The 18166-nt window shown below is 37.1% G+C and overlaps 1 protein-coding gene across 1 annotated transcript in view; it reads right to left on the bottom strand.

Moving 5' to 3' along the window:
* The window catches only part of XPO1 (exportin 1), a 36199-nt gene extending 20892 nt beyond the window's left edge, over positions 1 to 15307 (bottom strand). Inside the window, exons 1-3 of the mRNA XM_010189511.1 lie at positions 15180 to 15307; positions 10818 to 10919; positions 6836 to 6908 (exon numbers count right to left, since the gene is read on the bottom strand). Coding sequence (XP_010187813.1) covers positions 6836 to 6908; positions 10818 to 10919; positions 15180 to 15305 — 301 coding nt within the window. The 5' untranslated portion in view covers positions 15306 to 15307. The remainder of the gene's footprint in view (positions 1 to 6835; positions 6909 to 10817; positions 10920 to 15179) is intronic.
* Positions 15308 to 18166: the final 2859 nt, after the last annotated feature.

Raw genomic sequence — 18166 nt, 5'->3', positions numbered from 1 at the left:
CTATGTTGAAGGGATTTAGTTTTCTCCTAGTCACTATTGTAAATTTTAAAATGTTTGCAAGACTTTACCAGAATTAGTCTTTCTTTTTTGAAAAAGACTGCATTTCAGGCCTGAGCAACATGATTAAAAGAAACAGTTTCATAACTGCATTTTCATGAAATCTAGAAAAACTCTCTATAGACTTTGAACCATTAGATACACACTAGACAAGAGCTGTTTTACAGGTAGTGCCAATTACAAATGAAACTATTCATCATTATCAACTGGGACCAATCCACTCTACTTCAGAAAAAGAGTCATTAACAAAATAAATTCCACTGTCAGTCACTGGGTTAAAGTTATTACCAAGCACTCGCATTATAGTCTGAAAACACAGGCCTGACCTAGTATTTGAAAGCTAAAAAAAAAAAAACCATACTTCACTGAAGCATTACAGTAGTTCACAAATGAGATATGGAAGCCTGCAAAACAGTATGGAAATAGGTTTGCACTGCCAGAAACTAAACTATTATAACTGTGTGCCAAACTACTCCGGAAAGCCTGCTGTTTCAACTCTGCATTTCAAATAGGAGTTAGAAAGTATTGTTCTGAGACCTTCGAGTCCAAAGCTACATATTTTTCCACCATGCTGCATCAATAGCATTACACTGTTCAGTTCAAACTTGACTATTATGCTACCAGTCTGGCCTTGAAGTGAGCAGAAGAAAACTGCTGCTCTGCTCCAAAGCTTTTCCATTGGGGAAAAAACCAAAACCAAAACCAAAAAAAACCCAAAAAAAGCCCCAAAAACCCACCACACGAACCACCCCAAAAAAATCCCCAACAATGGTGACCACAGCTCAAAAGACAGCCTAGAAAGTTTACTGTTTTTCCCACATCACACTACAAGCTTCTAAGGTCTTCCATTCAGTGGAATAAGTCTATTCTTTTAAAAGCAGCAGCCATACAATTTTGCTTAAATGGCATTTTCAACTTTTTTATTTTAAGTACTGTGGTTTCTGCTCCATATTTAATAGCTCATTTCTTTTTTATTCCATAGGAAAGAGAATTCTCAGTAGAACAAAGATACTTGAGCTTTATTCTCTGACAGAAACCAACACATGGGCTAGTTACCATTTTCCAGCAGAACACATCCAAGAAACTGTACAAGGGTAGTAGGCCATTGGATGTGCTAAAATCAGTATGCTTTCTGAACTTAAAAGAAAGCGTTATTTTAAGGAAGCAGGCACGGGACATCCACAAGCCATACAGCCACTGCCTCTCTCAACCACAGACGTAGCTGAAAGTCTCGAAGATGGCAACAACACAACTGCCAAGTTCAGACCCTTCATTGAGCCAAACAGGAAGAGACAGACATTCCTGGAAAACAGACCTTCCAATAAAACAAGAGAAAACAAACACCAAAAAAACAACCACAATACCCAGGACACACGTAACATTTTTTCAAGGACCATCTGATATTACAGCTATGCTGACCTCATGACAACCTGCGACCAAAACGAGCAGGTCCTGTTTTCCATTCCAAAACTGACTGATTGAAACAGCACTGGCAGTTCTAGCACCTGCTTCAAGATCTTATTCAGAGGCTGAACTAGTAGAAAAATAGTTACTAAAAAGTTTCAAAGCAGCTGTACAACTGATGAACTATCTTTTGGCAGCTTACCTCCCTGAACCATCTCACTGAAGAGCCAGAGAAGCACCAGTACTGGCTCAGACATCAAGAAGTGCACAGATGAAGAACGTCTTTATCCACAGCAGTTAAGTAGTAAGTCAGCCTAGCCACAGCTTCAAAATGTGTTCTAATTATCAGAAAGGCTGGACATCAACACTGTCAGAAGGCCTGGACGAGAGCCAGTGTTAACATTTTGTGACAGGCAAAGGACAAAAGGTACTTTTGTACAAAGTACCAAAAAAAGAGGATAGAGTAAGGACATTAATTCAAGGCCTTTCACAAAGTTTCTGGATGAGCTTTAGATACTGTAGTCCTCATGTGAAACTTGCTCCTCTAACAGAGATGCAAATATACAGTAAAATTTGAAACACTTTCTGGAGGGAAAGTATTTTCGCAAGTTGCCCAAGCTATGCAACGCTTAGAGCTGGACTGGGACAACGAGGAACATCACATTACCCAGCATCAGTAAATTCTGTAGTCTAAACTTGAGATGTGTGAAATATTCTACAGTTTAATCTTCAGATATGCTTTTATAAGCAGTTACATCTCATCTAGGCTGTGAAACCTGAGCTCACAGCAGTTCCTATCATGATCAAATACAGCACATTACCTGCAATGCAGACAGTTGGGGAGTATACACCTGCAGACAAAACCATTTCTCATACTTAGGACATACAAGCTCATCCTTCTATGTGCTTCCAGAGCACAAACTTTTAACAGGTGTTGAAAATCATGGTTAACTGGTGCTGTAGATGCAAGTTTACAATAGTTTATTAAAATCAACAAATTATCCACTTACATTAAAGAGCAAGAGACGTAAGTGAAGCAGATAGACAATGTAACTCAGCAAATTTAACAATTTCGTAACCAAAATTAGAATGTCAAACCCTAAACCTGAGCTGTCATCCCCAGCTGGGATGGTTGTATGCATACACACACTAAACAGTTTAAGTAGTCCCAAGATGTGGTCAAAATATTATCTTATTTTTAGTCTTAAGAAACAATGCTTTCCCATATTGTCCCACAAATCATCTTTCCCATCAGTGGTGAACCTGACTGATCCATTATCTATTTGTCTTTTAACAGAAAAAAACGTAAATTCTTAAGACAGCCATTCAGCTTGTCACACACACACAAAGAAGTGCCATGTAGATCACACAGAGCATCAAAAAACACCTGCTGATTAAGCAGGCGAAAAATTTCCATTAAAATACTCAATCACTCCACAGAAAAATCTCTCCTACACCAGCTTCCACTACATCAAAAACTTTATACTTAACTCCAGAACCTCGTGTGAGCCACTAAACCGCATCTCTCTGAACACTTCATTTCTTCCCCCCCCACCATTTTAAGATGAGAAAAGATCAGCACTTCAGGTTTTGTGATAAAGAAGTACTCATCCATTCCAACTCAAAACACTCCAGACAAACCCACTCTGTTCACAGGAACAGAATTTCATTTCACTTTGCAGGATTAATGGAACATACCACTGAACTGGAAGAGCAAGAAACCTTTATTTCTAGGCAGGTTTTCAGACTGTAAGAGACCATCGCACTTTAAACAAATAACATCCTTTATAAACAATCAACTCTACAGAATATCAGAGTTTAAAGCACTTTAGTATCACCTCAATAAACTGAGAACTTTTACTTGAGAAAGACAGTACAATACTCTGGAAATAAAACAAACTGACCACTGTACAGGATGTTCTCGAATACGCCATCGGCCTTTCACTGGCACAGCCTCAGTTAGATTTCCATGAAAGCCACATTACATCATCTGTATATGTGGAAGAGCAAGCCAAAGCATTCTCTTAAAGACTAAATATATTACACAGAGCAAGTCTAACCCATTGTACAGTCTATGGCTAAATGTGTCTGAAGGCTAAACATGCGGGCTAGGCACCAGATGTAACTGAATTTTACCAATTCTGTGTTCCATAGATTCCACTTTTGTCTAGCTAACCAGGTCCAGCAATCAGTTCAAACTGCTAACTCCGAAGGCAAATGAAAAAATTCAGGAAAAAGAAAAAGCAGAATAATCATGAAAGTATTTTAGAAATGAAAATAATTTTGCTCAATTCCTGGTTTAGAATTAAGGGAAGATACAGATTAACTCTCCAAAAATTCTTACAATCCTCAACCTTCAAAATCAATGACACCTGAGGAACAGAAGAGCTCAAGACCAAAAGCTATATTAAAATAAAAGCAAACTTAAGAATGAAGTTTCAAGTCCAAAGAACACATTTTCCTACTTGCATTTTGAATTCCAAGCTGGAAGCTTTCAGACAGAAGCAATAACATAACCCTGGCTAACCTCAAGGCCCAATAAGTCATTCTGATGTACAACCTGAGGTACAGCTAGAAAAAGAAAAACAAAAAGGTTACAGCTCAGACTAATTCATTACATTGCTTTATGTCCCCAAGAATTTTCAGGCAGGTTGTTTCAGAAAATTTTTGTTTCACTGATAGCTCAATTCAGGTCTGTTCTTAACTCTTAAGCATTGCTATTGCTACAAGGGGAAAATGGTATTTTCTTAAAAATGCATTTAGCTACATCTTAACCACCTAAGATTTGCCAGCTGTATTTACTACACAAATCAAATTAGGTAAGCTTTATGAAGTAAGATACAAGGTAAAGTTTATAACCTGCATGAATTGCTTTGTGCCTAAGCATTACTTTATTATACTGAGTTTCAGTTTCCTGCACCTATATTTTACTAGTTACACTTCAAACAGGAAAATCCTGTCAGCTAGAGGGATGTCTGTATTCAGAATCAAGGAAGCCTCAATTTAGTCTATCTTCTTATCGCTGATGTAACCAAGCCATCTGAATAGGTTCTGGAGCAGTTCTTGTGTACCAGCCAATATCAGCCAAAAAACCACCACCACTACAAACCGGATGAAACTGGATTAGAGGTGAAACACTGATTCTCTCTCTTACACCATTGAGACCAAGATGGATCAAATGCCACAGTACACTAAATTTGCTTGGTTCGTCTTCTACTAATATACAGGAGAAACCAGGCAAGTAAAAGCCAACTAACTCAATTCCCCTAAGACAGGAGGGTAAAATCAATTTCACAACTTTAGTTTGGCTCTGTGGAAGTGAAAATATTTTAAAAGGTTCAACTATAGATACATATATATGCTAAGATGAAGGATTTCACAGACCCATCCCTGCTGAAGCCTTCAGAAGTACAAATGTTAGGACAAATAAGAGAATACTTTTATCAATGGTACAACTACAAACAGCAACTTTATTTTGTAAGGTAACACATCTTTTTAAGTAATAGCAACTAGTCAAACAGTACAACCACATCCACTAACATTGAAGTAACAAAAATCTAAAACACCAACTCATATTGGTTCCACAATTCATGTACACCATGTAATCCAGTATTACCTTGGCATCTCAAGAACATACGAGATCAACATGACACAAAGCCCAGCCAGCATCCTCACCCTACCATAACAATTTATTGTCTATTTTATGCATTAAGAGTGTGCATTTTTAAGACTTATAGTTACTGTATTATATTCTGTACTTGGCATTTGTTAATTTCCAAGCTATCGAGTAAGTACACCTGTGACATCTATTCTACCGCGCCTCACTTCACCAGTGCGCAATAAGCAGCTGCTCAACTGCTTCAAACTACTGACTCCCTACCTTCTTCCCACTCTGCTCCCACAGCCAAAAACTCTAGAACAACTTCCAAATGCTGAAACTAAGTGCTCATAGTAAGGAATGCAACAAAATATGAGTAAGTTGAGATATTCCAATTAAAAGCACACAGAAGACTGAACTTCAGGGTGCTCCCTTAGTTTCTCAAAAGGGCATAGCTGTATTTGAGCCTTAGTTGAAGCTGTTCCCTAGAAGTGTACAAGTCTGTTTCCAACAGCAGAACAAATGTGAAACTTATTTCCACTTGCAAAAAGAGCTATGCTTTAGCTGTCAACCTACAGTTGGCAGGAGTGAGAGGAAAAGTGAGAATAATCACAAAAATGTGGAAGTCTCCATCTACACATTTGTTTTTATTGACATTTATAATTACATTTTCATTAACACAGTTCCAGAACCTAAGCATTGACAGTAAAAATTTAAAGCACATCTTAGCATTGTTAATACAAGCTCACAGAACAGAGAAATTCAGAAGAACTTCAATGAGTTCCAAAACCAGCTTTTAGGAAAATGCAGAGTATAGCATAGTGACAACATTCAATGTCAAGAATTTAAAGTAGCTGTACTTAATGTTTTTAAGTTCAAGGTATGAAATGACAGAAAGCTACATGGACAAGCATTAATCCTGTACCACAGACATAACTTCATTTACTACAGGCTATCATCTAAAATTCAGCACACTATAAGGGGGGGAAGGAGGGAATAACAACAAAACAAAGCATTTAATTTTTGGACTAGATGATCCTTGTGGTCCCTTCCAACCTGGTATTCTGTGATTAATTTAAGACTTCCACATTCCTTGCAATGACAGAAGACCGGGGTTTGCCTTTACCCTGCACTTCCAGTTACAGCCATCTAGCTTCATACACGTTCACATGAATTAAAAGCAGACTACATAGTATCTCACTGTCTAAAAGAATGTATTACCATTAATAGGTAAGACTATGCATTTACATAAGTGTTTCTACTTTCAAAGAATTATGACTGCTTCCAATTTCAAAACATTACATTCATCTACACGTGCTACTAAAGGGACCACAGAGCCCAGCAGAAAAATGGGAGCACACTGCATACACAGTCCAGACAGGCTGAAGAGGCTGCACCTGTGCCAAGTACAGAGAATCAAAACCTCTACCTCAAAACCAGGAGCTGATTTCAGAAGCTGCCTAGACCTCTTCAGGTGAGTTTGGCCTGTAAGTCAGTACAACATTAAAGTGATGATGTTTCAGTACTGTCAGGCACATCTTTTACCTTCCCATGACATTTACAGAATTTCAGATGCTCACCATCCCACTGAGACCATTATCATGAAAGGGAAAGACATTGTTCCATCATTCAGAAAAGCACAGATGGTCTTACTACATGACAAGATGTTACTAGCCTAATTGTATTGGAAGCTGAAAATTACTTACGTGAGGACTGAGTGTCTAAATATCAGTTAAAACACAAGGTTTAAGGACAAGACGAAAATCCCTTCCATACCTTCACACTGGTTCCTTGGAAGAATCTTCCATCTTGTTTTTATCACATTTTCCAAGATTTGCAGTCCATAATACTGAAATTGGAGAAGAACAATATGTGAGTACATTACTGTAGGACTAAGTAACTTTCAGGACTCTCATTCAATCAGACATTCACACTTCACATCTAAGACTTCAAGATTATTAAACTAACAAATGTATTTAATATGTCTATTCACCCATTTACTGAGGTTTCATGCATTTTTTTTTCTTGTTTTATTCACTATTCTTCACTTTATCCTATACTAAGTCCTGCTGTTTGATCATGCTCGCACCAGGAGGGGGAAAAATAATAATGAAAAGCCCTCTGGCAGACAATTCTAGCTATCTGGAGAAGAAAGTAGCAGCCAGATATGAATTTGCATCATAAATGACTGCTTGATATGTTCAAGTATTAACAAAACCAGGCTCCTAAAATGTTTAGCAGCTTGGATGGTCTCAAGCTTCCTATCGTTCCTCTAAGAGCTGAAAAAAAAAAATTGTCTTAGCATCACATGTCCTGACACTGGCACTTTCTTAAGAAAGTATTTCCCAAACTTCACTGGTGTGTTACTATAGGAACAGCAAGACAACCCACAGGTTTATTTAATTTCAATACCCACCCCAATATGGCAGCTATTTCTACTATTTAAAGATGAACTTTTGTGCTCAGTCAAAGAATAATAAAAAAGTGAATAAGCTCTTGGAAAACATTTTACCTTTCAGGAATTTCTTCCTATGTTATTACCCAAAACCATTACATTTGCAAAGTAGTCAGTAAATCCAGTCCCCTCTGCCCGTTTGTCCCTACTGCCAACTCACAGTAACAGGGAAAGAAGTTTGTGGTGACATGACTGAAGAACTTTAATATGTAAAACCCCATTAGCATGAATAGACAGGAGAGAAAATGGGACAAGGAGTTTTGCATTTACTTTATCTGTGGTGAATGAAGAAGAAAAAAAAATATATATCACATCAATACCTGAAAGGTAAAGCCAAGTTTTCACAGTTAAAAGTTTGGCTGAGAATAAGAGTTCCTCTTTAAAATGGTTAGTTGTTATACAAAGTAAGATCATTAGATTTTCAACCAAAGGGATCACATAGACTTCAGTTTAATTAAAAAACACAATGTAGACTGTCCCAACCTACATTGTATTTAAAATACTATTTTTGCTGTTCTCATCTTAACATAACCTACATCCCTTCGCTTCTCTAGTTGACCCAAGTTCCCACAAGCTTCACGTGTACATCCCTGCATTTGCAAAATATTCTGTCACTTTCCAAAATCTTTGGTACCAAGAAAAATTATATGCATTAACAGAAAGTTAGGAGGGTATTTTTTTTTCTTCATGGTCAGCAGCAAAAGTTTATAAACTAGATTTTAATCTGCAAATTAACTTTATTATTTAACATAAAAGCTAAATGAAATCAAGAAAATGTTTATACAGGAAAATGTATTAAAACATTCTTAAGCAAAGGGCTTCACTTCACAGGAAGCTATTTCAGCCATGGCTATAGGTTTATAGATGCCATCTGCAACTGACTCAGGCTCACAAAACAAAAAGTACTTACGAAAGCTTCTAACAATGTTTCAAGTATGAACGCTGATATAAGACAGTGCTAACTTTCCTGAAGCAGATCTAAACTCTAGTTAAATTCTTAGATTCTACAGGCACATGTATTAATAGCCCTTTCAGATAACAGATAACCAAAAATGTTAGTTTTGCTTCCAAACTTTTGAACTGAATTTTGCAGACCAGAACTGCAAGTCTAGTTTGATTTTATGAAAGCACTAGATGACCAAACAAAACTTAAAACAAAAATCCTGACATAATCTAAGGAGAGACCTTATCTTCAGCCTTTTTTCTTTTTCTCCCCACTTCATGTTTCCTCTGAGTCAAAGAAGAGGACAGACAGCTCCAGCAATCTGCCACATTTATCCCTTATTATCTGCTCAAATATCTAATTCAGATTCATGTACCTTAAACTGTGAAGAGGCTCATGCTGTCTAGGTTTCTACTCATTCTTTTGTACATATGTGACTTCAGTTCTGCCCTAGGCTAGTGTCTTGTTCATTGCTTCCTCAGTACTAGTAATATCCATTTTTCCTAACGTTCACCCATGAAATGAAATGAAATGGCAGCAATAATAAAATCACTGTATACAACCTTGACCTACACATCCTTCTTGCCTTACCATGTTTGAAGACTCCAAGAGCCTGCCTGAACATTCCATAAGGGGCTTTCTGGCTTATTTTGTTTTTAAGCTTCAATTGATTTGATGGTTCTAATTTTTGGTATTTCCCTGATAACAAGACACACCAAACCGGAAAAAAGTCACTGACACCAATTACAAGTTTTGCCATTTGAACTATTAGAAGTGTACTTTTAAAACAACCATTGCAAGAGTATATGCAAACACATTTTAACTGTGCATAAAATAGATCTCTTTCAAAATTCATTTGCTCTTGGTTTGGTTATTTCTCACTGTCTAATAGCAATTCACTGCCCAGTTATGAAGATGAGGGGGACAGGTAACAGCAAAGACTGAAAAAAAGTATGAAATGATCCCTATGGTAGAAAGTCCTATGGCACTCTTATTACTTATTCTATGCACCGAATCCCTTTCCCTCCCACCTCCCAAGAAACAAAAACAATTGATGAACAGAATTCAGTTAAAGGGAATCAAAAGGGTAGACCTTGTGGAGGCCTGCCGTCAAAGCCTAGCTGTGTCAGTTGCACAGGAAGACACCCCTTTTCTTCCTATTACAAGCAATCAACATAATGGAACATTATGATTAATATCAGGTAGTGTTAACAGCTTTAATTAAAGAAAAAATATGATTGCATAAAAGCCAAATGTCATAGTGCATAAATTTAGCACCAAATCATTTGCAATTTATGTAAATTGAAGAATTCTTTACCTGTTGCTTTCTTTCTGTTCCTCTAATCATCTCATTTTTCACAAGACAAATTTGAGTTTTTAAAAATACTGTTGATAAATCAACTTAAACATTAGTAATGTCTGTCAGTATAAAAAGCAAAGTTTACCAGGCAAGCAAACAGGCAAACACTGTTACTTAAAGGTTAGCACTTTGAGGAAGTTCTTTGAACTGTTTTCCCCCTAAACTTCAGAGAGCAATGAAAAAAAATGGAACTGTTTCACAAATCCCGCCTGATTTCAGAAACCATCCAAATACAATTATTTTCTGTTCGAACACAGTGTGTATCAAGCAGAAAAACATGCATGTCAGTTATTTGAGATAATCATCAAACTTAAGACAGCAAAAACACATTTCGATCAACTTCAAACTTCAGAAGTCTTAGGCAAAGCATTTAGAATTGTAGGAAAAAATATGAATGCTTCTCCTTTTAGTCTCTACCATAATGGATGGGTTTAGAACAACAGTACAATGCAAGTATGTTCTGTATATTAGTAAAGACTAATCTCATCCTACAGAGAGTTTTGGGTGCTTAACTTTCATCAATTGCTCAAAATCTTGGCCTAGTAAGGTTTCTATTTTGTCTTCAATACACCTAGGGACAAATTCTCTCCTCAGTTACGTGCACATGGCTCTTATTATGATCAAAAACAGCCAAGCACTTACCCAAGGACAAAATGTGGCTCTAGGAGACTTCTCATTACTCAGATGTATACAGACACACACCACTCTTTGGAACTGGCACTATGCTTGTATGTGCCTTGAAAAAAAACCCCTGTATTTCAAATTTAGTGATTCTTTTTAATTTTTTTAATAAAGCAGAAAGAAACTCTTGTCAATGTAAAAGGAGGTTTAAATATTTTGCCCACTTGCAGTTCTTGTTTAAAGCCAACTTTGGGAAGAAGACAATTTAAAAAAATGTGGTTTGAGTCAATGAAGTCTATGACTAAAAATGAGATACCTTCCTCAAAGTTTATGAATGGAAGAAAGAGAAAACCAAATAAATAAAAGTTAATTTGCTTACTTTGGTATTCATGTTCTGAGAGAACTCCAAAATAGTATCAACTCTTGTCCACGCATCAGGATGTTCTTTTAAGTGAGTCAAGACTTCCTGTGCCATTCTTTGCTAAAAGCAAGTTTGATAAAAAATATTAGTATTGGACTACTTAAGAAAATATATACTGTCAGTGAAGCCATTAATATACAATGTATCTTTAAATCACTTATCCAAGAGTTAGGCAGAACTCAGTCAGGTGCAACAAGTCCCTTAAGCCTCCTTCCGTGTGACAGTTAAAGTTTATTAACAACCAAACTCCAAAAATGCCTTGACACAAAACAGTAATTCACTTACTTCCACTCTTCCATACCGAACGATTCATCTAGACCAACAGTGAGTGTGAGAACAGCACACTATGAGGAAAATATACTAGAGAATGAAGTTCTCTCATTCAAGAAAGTAATCTAGGTAAAATTTTATTCAAGGGCACCCGAACTTTTTAGTACTACTGGAAGCATTCATACAAAATACCAGATTTAAGGAGCACTGTATCACACATGCTGCAAAGCTGTTTATGTAGGAACTGTTGATTTTATTGAAGAACCCGCAGAGTGGAACTTTAGATGTCTCCAATCCCTACTTCTGAGGGATCCCCTGTTGCATTTAACTGCTCACAAAAAAATTTTAAAAACTGATGGGTGGGAGGGGAAAGAAGGTCATGTTAATGGTTTGTTCTTCCTCAGGAAACACATTACCAACTATCATACTAGACACAGTTTTTAGGAAAAAGAAATGTTGGTTTTGCAATATAGGTACTGAATTTTGCCCAATAAGGACTGGAAGCAAGCCACCTAAAACTTGTGCCTCATGAAAATTAGGTCTGCATTCAAAGATTAAAACACAGAATGATGCTATCCTTGTATAACACACTGAAATACCAGCACAAAACAGTATTGTGGTTAAAAAAGCAAACTAAGGGTGTAACTATCAGTCAGTTCTGAGAAACCAAAACCATAAAAGGAAATATCTAAATAAGGGGAAGCGGCAAGTAAAGAAGAGTAGCGAGAGATGTAAACAGTGGTGGGAAACTTCGTAAGCTAATTAGAAGTGTCAGATAGGCTGTAAACCTTCAAGTACCCAGTCAACGGGGAAATAAGGGAGGGACAACCCAGTCAGGGGTTAAGACTAAAAAACTGTGCTAAGTGTATACACAGGTGTACCTATTTGGTGGGTCACCAGTTCACTCATGGATGTAAATAAAACGTGCTTCACTAAGGAATCTATCTGAGCCTGTTTCCATTGGCTATGAGGACATTTCTCACACTATGGTTTTCAGTAACTTGCAAAGCCTCTGAAGCAATTACACACTGCAATAGCCAAATTCATTTTAGCTATCCTTTTCAAATGCCTGGATGTCAATAAGCATTTTTTTTTAGGGAGCCAAATGATGTTAGCCATGTCCAAAAATGCCGTGGACAAATTGGGCAGTAAATTCTATCATCTACAAGCATCAGACACTGTCTTACCAACAAGATGAACATTTTTACATCACAACTAACTTAGTTCATTCTTTCACTGCACCACAGACCCAATTCAATGGAATTACAAAGCAGTTAAAGCTTTACTTAAGGATTAACTTCCAACAGTTAGAATTTACTACAGTTATGCATACTTCTAGTCTGCTACAAGAACATTCTTGAGCTAATCATCATCTGGCATAAGAAAACATTATTTTCAGTAGGACACAAACCCCACCAAGACCCAAAATCTATATATATATAATGCAAGAATTAGACATTTTGGGTACGGGACTTACCAAATTAAAACTGAAAGCTAAAACAGTAAAGAAAGCAAGGAAGTCTAAAATATCTGTACAATACTGGCATCCCGACTTAATAGAATTGAGCATAGTGGAGCAATTCCCAGTCTGATACTGGCTTTTGACTAGCAAGTACATCCCAGTAGATTTGATATGGAGAAGTACCAAACAAATATTCCTTTTAAGTCCAAAAGCAGTACAACCATATTCTCACAGCATGACATCATAGTCTAAAAAAAAAAAATCAGCGCTTTTGATGCAGTTCAGTGTTAAAATGGAAAGAACAGCTGTACTACTTTCAGGTTCAACCTGGGTGTGTTTTTATACCAGCTTCCTTAGTGCTTCTAATAATGGGGACATATCACAGGATTGAATTTCAACACCAGCACAATACAGATGCTCGATATCCTTCTCCCAAGCACCAAAATGTTTGCTCTCATACCTGCTAACCCCTTTTATGGACATCAATTCCTGTAGTTTCATAAAAATCGTATAAATTTAACAGTAATGCTTAATCAAGATCAAAGCCTCACTGTGTTGCTGCTACAATAAATGTAACCAGTTAGCAAGTAATGCTTTTGGACACGTGAAGGTCTAACAGACCAATGGAATCAAGACTCTGGGAGGAGTCCAGGTAAACATCTATGAGTTGCCTGAAGTCTCTTTAGTCATGTACAGCACCGAGGTGGGGTTGGGGACATTCTTTCTTTTCAGAGAAGTATATCAAAAAAGCTAAGATCAGAAAAAAAAAAAGCCTAGGGCAGAAAAGAACTTCTTTCTTGCCTAATATAGATCTGCAGTTAAGAGTTTTGCAAGCAGAGATAAGAATTAAGCAAAAGGAGGAGACAGGTGAATGTGAAAGCCAGTTCAGCATGGGCCATTCAAGTAGCTTCCTAAATCTTTTTTTATACATTACCATAATCTATTTCAGGCAAACCACTGTTAATCTCCCAATTTTAATACTCGGTTTCCTTAACTTCTATTATTCCTGTCACTCTTCAAGTCATGATTTGAGCCATTAGACTCCACAGAGAAGCACTTATTCCTGCAGGAACTTCCGAATTCCTTGGAAGGGGCAAGAGCTCACAGACTCTCTGAAATTTCTCTACCTTTGAAAATGTACTAAAATAGCAAACTGTATTTTCATTAGAATGACATGTATTAGTACATGTATTTAAAGCAGGTTTATAGCATAATTCACTTTTGCCAGTTAAGTACCACTTCTTGAATTTTTGCTTCTTATTGCATTGATTTTCTAAATACTAGAAACTATACTCGGCTCTTAAGTGAGGCAACTTCTCACAATACCAGAAGAATGGCAATTCAATCACTACATTTAGTGTTAATCCTCTTTCTCCTTATAAACCTTCCCAGCTTTTTAAACTTCATTCAAACCAAACAATAATAGAAGCACCATCTATTTTGTAAGACAGTACAATAAACAAATGTATCACTTGCAAAACAAGCACTCAGAAGTCCATACTTTTAAGGCAAAAGCTACAAGCAGTTTTCTGTCACATGATCATTTAAAAAACAGCAGCCAGTAACTATCTGAACTTAGGAAGCTCAAAATGCAAATATTTCAAAAAACAGCAACAGATTTCAGAACCTGTAGGCATTCACATCAGTAAGCCTTACAACAGCTTTTTTTTTGAGATACACACAAAACAAGTATAAGCAAGTATATTATTCTTTATTCTAGTAGTTGGAAGGAATAGAAAATCATCAGCTACTTTGTCTCATTTTAATTCACTTCTTATTGTTGTACAAGCACATCTTAGTAAAGAGATGCCTAACACTGAAACTCCCAATTTGTTAAGCATGAACAATTAAAACTTGTCAGAAGAGGAACTATGCCAATACCCTTGTAGCAATACTCGCTTTCAACACTGAAGTCTCATTTCCAAAGCAGTACAAGAAATAGATAAAAGCAATACAGGATTCACTTTCAAGAGAATATATGTAAACACACAAATGCACACATTTCTCCAAATTAAACTTAAGACTTCACAGTCTGCACTAAGTTCAAAGAAAATAGCACAAAAAGAAGCTGTGCAAACAGTAATGAGAAAAAAAATCAAGATACAAGAAAGGACAAACTTTTCTCTTAAATGTGTGACATGCTTCTTTGTCAGTACAAATATAGTATCATCATTGACATTTTTCTTTTAAATACAATCTTTCAGTGAAGCCAATACTGAGTTTATGGCTTCACAATCCTGTCCACAATAATAGTAACAGCTAACTCAGACTTTCCTCAAGATCTAAGTCAGAGAAGACAAGCTGCAAAGAGTGATCTTACCAAACTGTCACTGCTCATATCTTTTAACAGCAAAAAGCATGCTAGAGATGAACACACACTAAACAAACATTTTTCTAAGTGTCATTTCAATGCTCATTAGATGAGGCCTGCCTTTAAACAAGGGAACATGAATTACCAGTGATATTCTAGTCACGAGCCAAGTAAATTCACTACTATTACTGCTTTTTATTGAAATGAATTAATTTTGTTCAGCTGATTTGTTATAAGGTTATACACGGTCAATAAACAGGTTGTAAGTGCACGTTACCTGTGCGCCTTCTCCATGGTACAAGCAGTTCACCACATTGTCCAAGAGATTGATATCCAGTTTCTGGTTAAAATCCAGCAGCTGACGAGCTGCATGGTCTGCTAACATTGTCATAATTGCTGGCATAGATTACTGAAAAATAAATTTTAAAAAAATTATCAATTAATAAGTTAATGTTGGATGTAGCAAGCGCTTCAACTTAAGTATTTCATTTGAATGAGATAAGCCATGTTAGCAGTACTAGACAGCACTGAATGAAACACTACTTCAATTGTTGAGCAAGTAGTAGGACAAACTCTAAAAGGTTCACACATCACTACCCCAACTAAGTTTTCAGAGCCTTCAGCAGGTATAACACATAACAGTCTGACTAATCAACAAGCTGCATTATCAGCAAGTTAACACTTAATTCAAAGCAGGTATCAACCCCTACCAGTACCTACACATGTGTAAACCAGTTAAGTTTGCTGGTAGCAATACCTAGTATTGTTACAATCAAAGCTCATACTAGCAATCTCAGTCAAACTTTTGAGTTTCTGTACATTTAGAGTATCAGTTCTAAAAACTTCTAAACAACTGGTTATGGAAGCGAAATGTAATCTACATACACAGTAAGATATTAGCCAGAGGACATTTTTCAAATACCTGGGGAAAAAAAACTTAGAAGTTAACTACATACAAGTAATAAATTACCACCGAAACTAAGAAATTTGACTGTTTGAAGGCACTTCTACAGGGTGAAGTAAGGGGACTGTTCAGTCAGCAGGTTACTCCATGTACCATGTCAGATCACTTCAAACTGAAATGGAATTCTACTGGAGGTTTCAGGTCCCATAAAACCAGCAACATATGCATTAACTCTTTGTCCTAGCAGCCTTGACATTATGCAAAGGAAGTCAGGTGGGGTGCGTGTGATTGTGGGTGTGCATGTAAGATGCCCACCTGCCAGAGAGTGGTACAAGATAAAGGCAATTGCAAAAAGCAGGAAAATAAGCCAGAAGACACAGAACTGTGGATGGTAAATTATACTCTACTCTTTTCACACCACCCTTCATGCTGGAAGCACCCGATGAAGTTTATTGCCCTCATCACTGGCAACTAACACATATTCCTACTCTTTCCTCTACAGCAGCTCTCTGCCATTCACTCTCCTCTTCAGAATCTTCTGTAAATCCACAAATTTCATATACATCCGCTCACCTAAGAAATAACTGGAAGATCACTCAGAAAGTTGCAATAGAGCTATCTGCACGCTCAGAAAGATACGATCTGAAACTCTTCCAGAAACACCCTCCATATGCCCAACAAACCCATTCTTTAGAGTAAGTTGGAAGTCAGTGCTGTTTTAAGTAACTTCATGTATAAATATGCCTTACATATTTAAGTCATGCTCAAAAGTAAAGAGCAAGACAAACCTGTGCCTCAACCCAAGTAATTACTAATTAAGTGAAAGTCCTACAGCAGCATACAGACAAGGAAAACCTCTTGTTAAGAAATGCCTATTTGCAAGTAGTGTCAAGCAACTTTACATCTATACAGAAGGTTATTAACTTCAAAAAACAAACATTTTAATTATACTTTGAAGTAAAAAAATATCATTTAGTTAGTATTACTACACTAAAGTAATAGTTTTGTTGGTTCCATCTCAATATTCAGTCAGATTTTTTACAACATCTACTTGGATAAACAGAAGGAAATAAACACCCAAGTAGAAACTGAAATAAAACTACACATTCCTTCCAAATTCTCCCTCTCCCAACTCTTATAAAGTTTTCGGATTTCTAGTGTTAAGTATGGAAACAAGAAACAAAACAGCAGGGAAGGCTGAGTTAGTTCTTTTAACTTCGAAGGACACTTCAAAAATTCATCTTGTAGAGGAACAGCATGCAGTACTACCAGAAGGGAACTGCACCAATTAAGACACTGTTCAGCTTAGAGTCGTTAATACTCCCACCAGACACACGTGCTTTCAGGCACGCCTCTTTCTGTTCATATCTGGCCTCCATGGCTGAAGCGTGATCTGGGAAAGCAGTTTTCAAACTACAATAAATGTTGTAAATCAGTCGCTCCTCAGGTAGCGCCATTCATTTCAGATTTAAGCCTCTTTTGGTGGTTTTTATGCAGCCCTAAGAGCACAAATGAGGAGCCACGTGATCAAAAGAAGTTATTAACTGCATGGAAGCGGAAAGGAAATGTTTTAAATAGGGCCCTTTGCCACTCCCAGCATTATCTTCAAAATGACCTACCTACTTGCAAAATGAAATACAGAAATGGCAGCTTTGTGGTCCATACCAACTGCAATCAACTGTTTCCTACTCCTAACAGTGTACTCTCACATCAGGCTTAAATTTTTTTTATTTGCTATACTCCATTCTTTTTTCCCCATCATGCCTGAACACCAGAATAGGCTTAAACCTCTGGTTTAAGAGGCATCTCTAATCAGTTCTTCAACACCGCCAGTAAATGGAGAAACAGAAAAAAAAGATAAAAAGTTTTTTAAAAATCTGAACATAGCAAGAATCTGACATCTACCGAAGGTCAAATGAACTGCATTTACAGCACTGTTTAGTTATCCCAACTCTCGATGACTCTGGACCTTTAACTTTAAGGCAACAGTTAGCTTATTACAATACACTTGATTAATTAATCACGTAGTGCACAGGAGTAGCAGCATGCATCTTAATGGAACAAATGCTTAGTACTTGCAATGGACCCCAGAGCGCCTTCAATCCTGCTACTTAAAGCTCATGAGGTAGGTTGTGATTAACAAAAACCCAACTAACCAACCACAAACTAGGAGAGTCACTCTGCCCCATTCCTAAGCATGCAATTCCGCTATTGAACGCAAGTGAACGACCGCCCCACTACCCTCTTCCGAGGAATTAGTTGCATCACTTGTGAATTCCTCCAGCCGCGCGATATAGAGCACAGGAGCACATCGCAGACCCATCAGCCATCGCAACGAAGGCGATTCCTCCCCACACTAC

This window comes from Mesitornis unicolor, unplaced genomic scaffold (assembly GCF_000695765.1).
Source record: "Mesitornis unicolor isolate BGI_N332 unplaced genomic scaffold, ASM69576v1 scaffold5878, whole genome shotgun sequence".
NCBI classification, from domain to species: domain Eukaryota; kingdom Metazoa; phylum Chordata; class Aves; order Mesitornithiformes; family Mesitornithidae; genus Mesitornis; species Mesitornis unicolor.
Note: the sequence above shows the minus strand (reverse complement) of the source record. Positions and strands in the feature narration are given on the sequence as shown.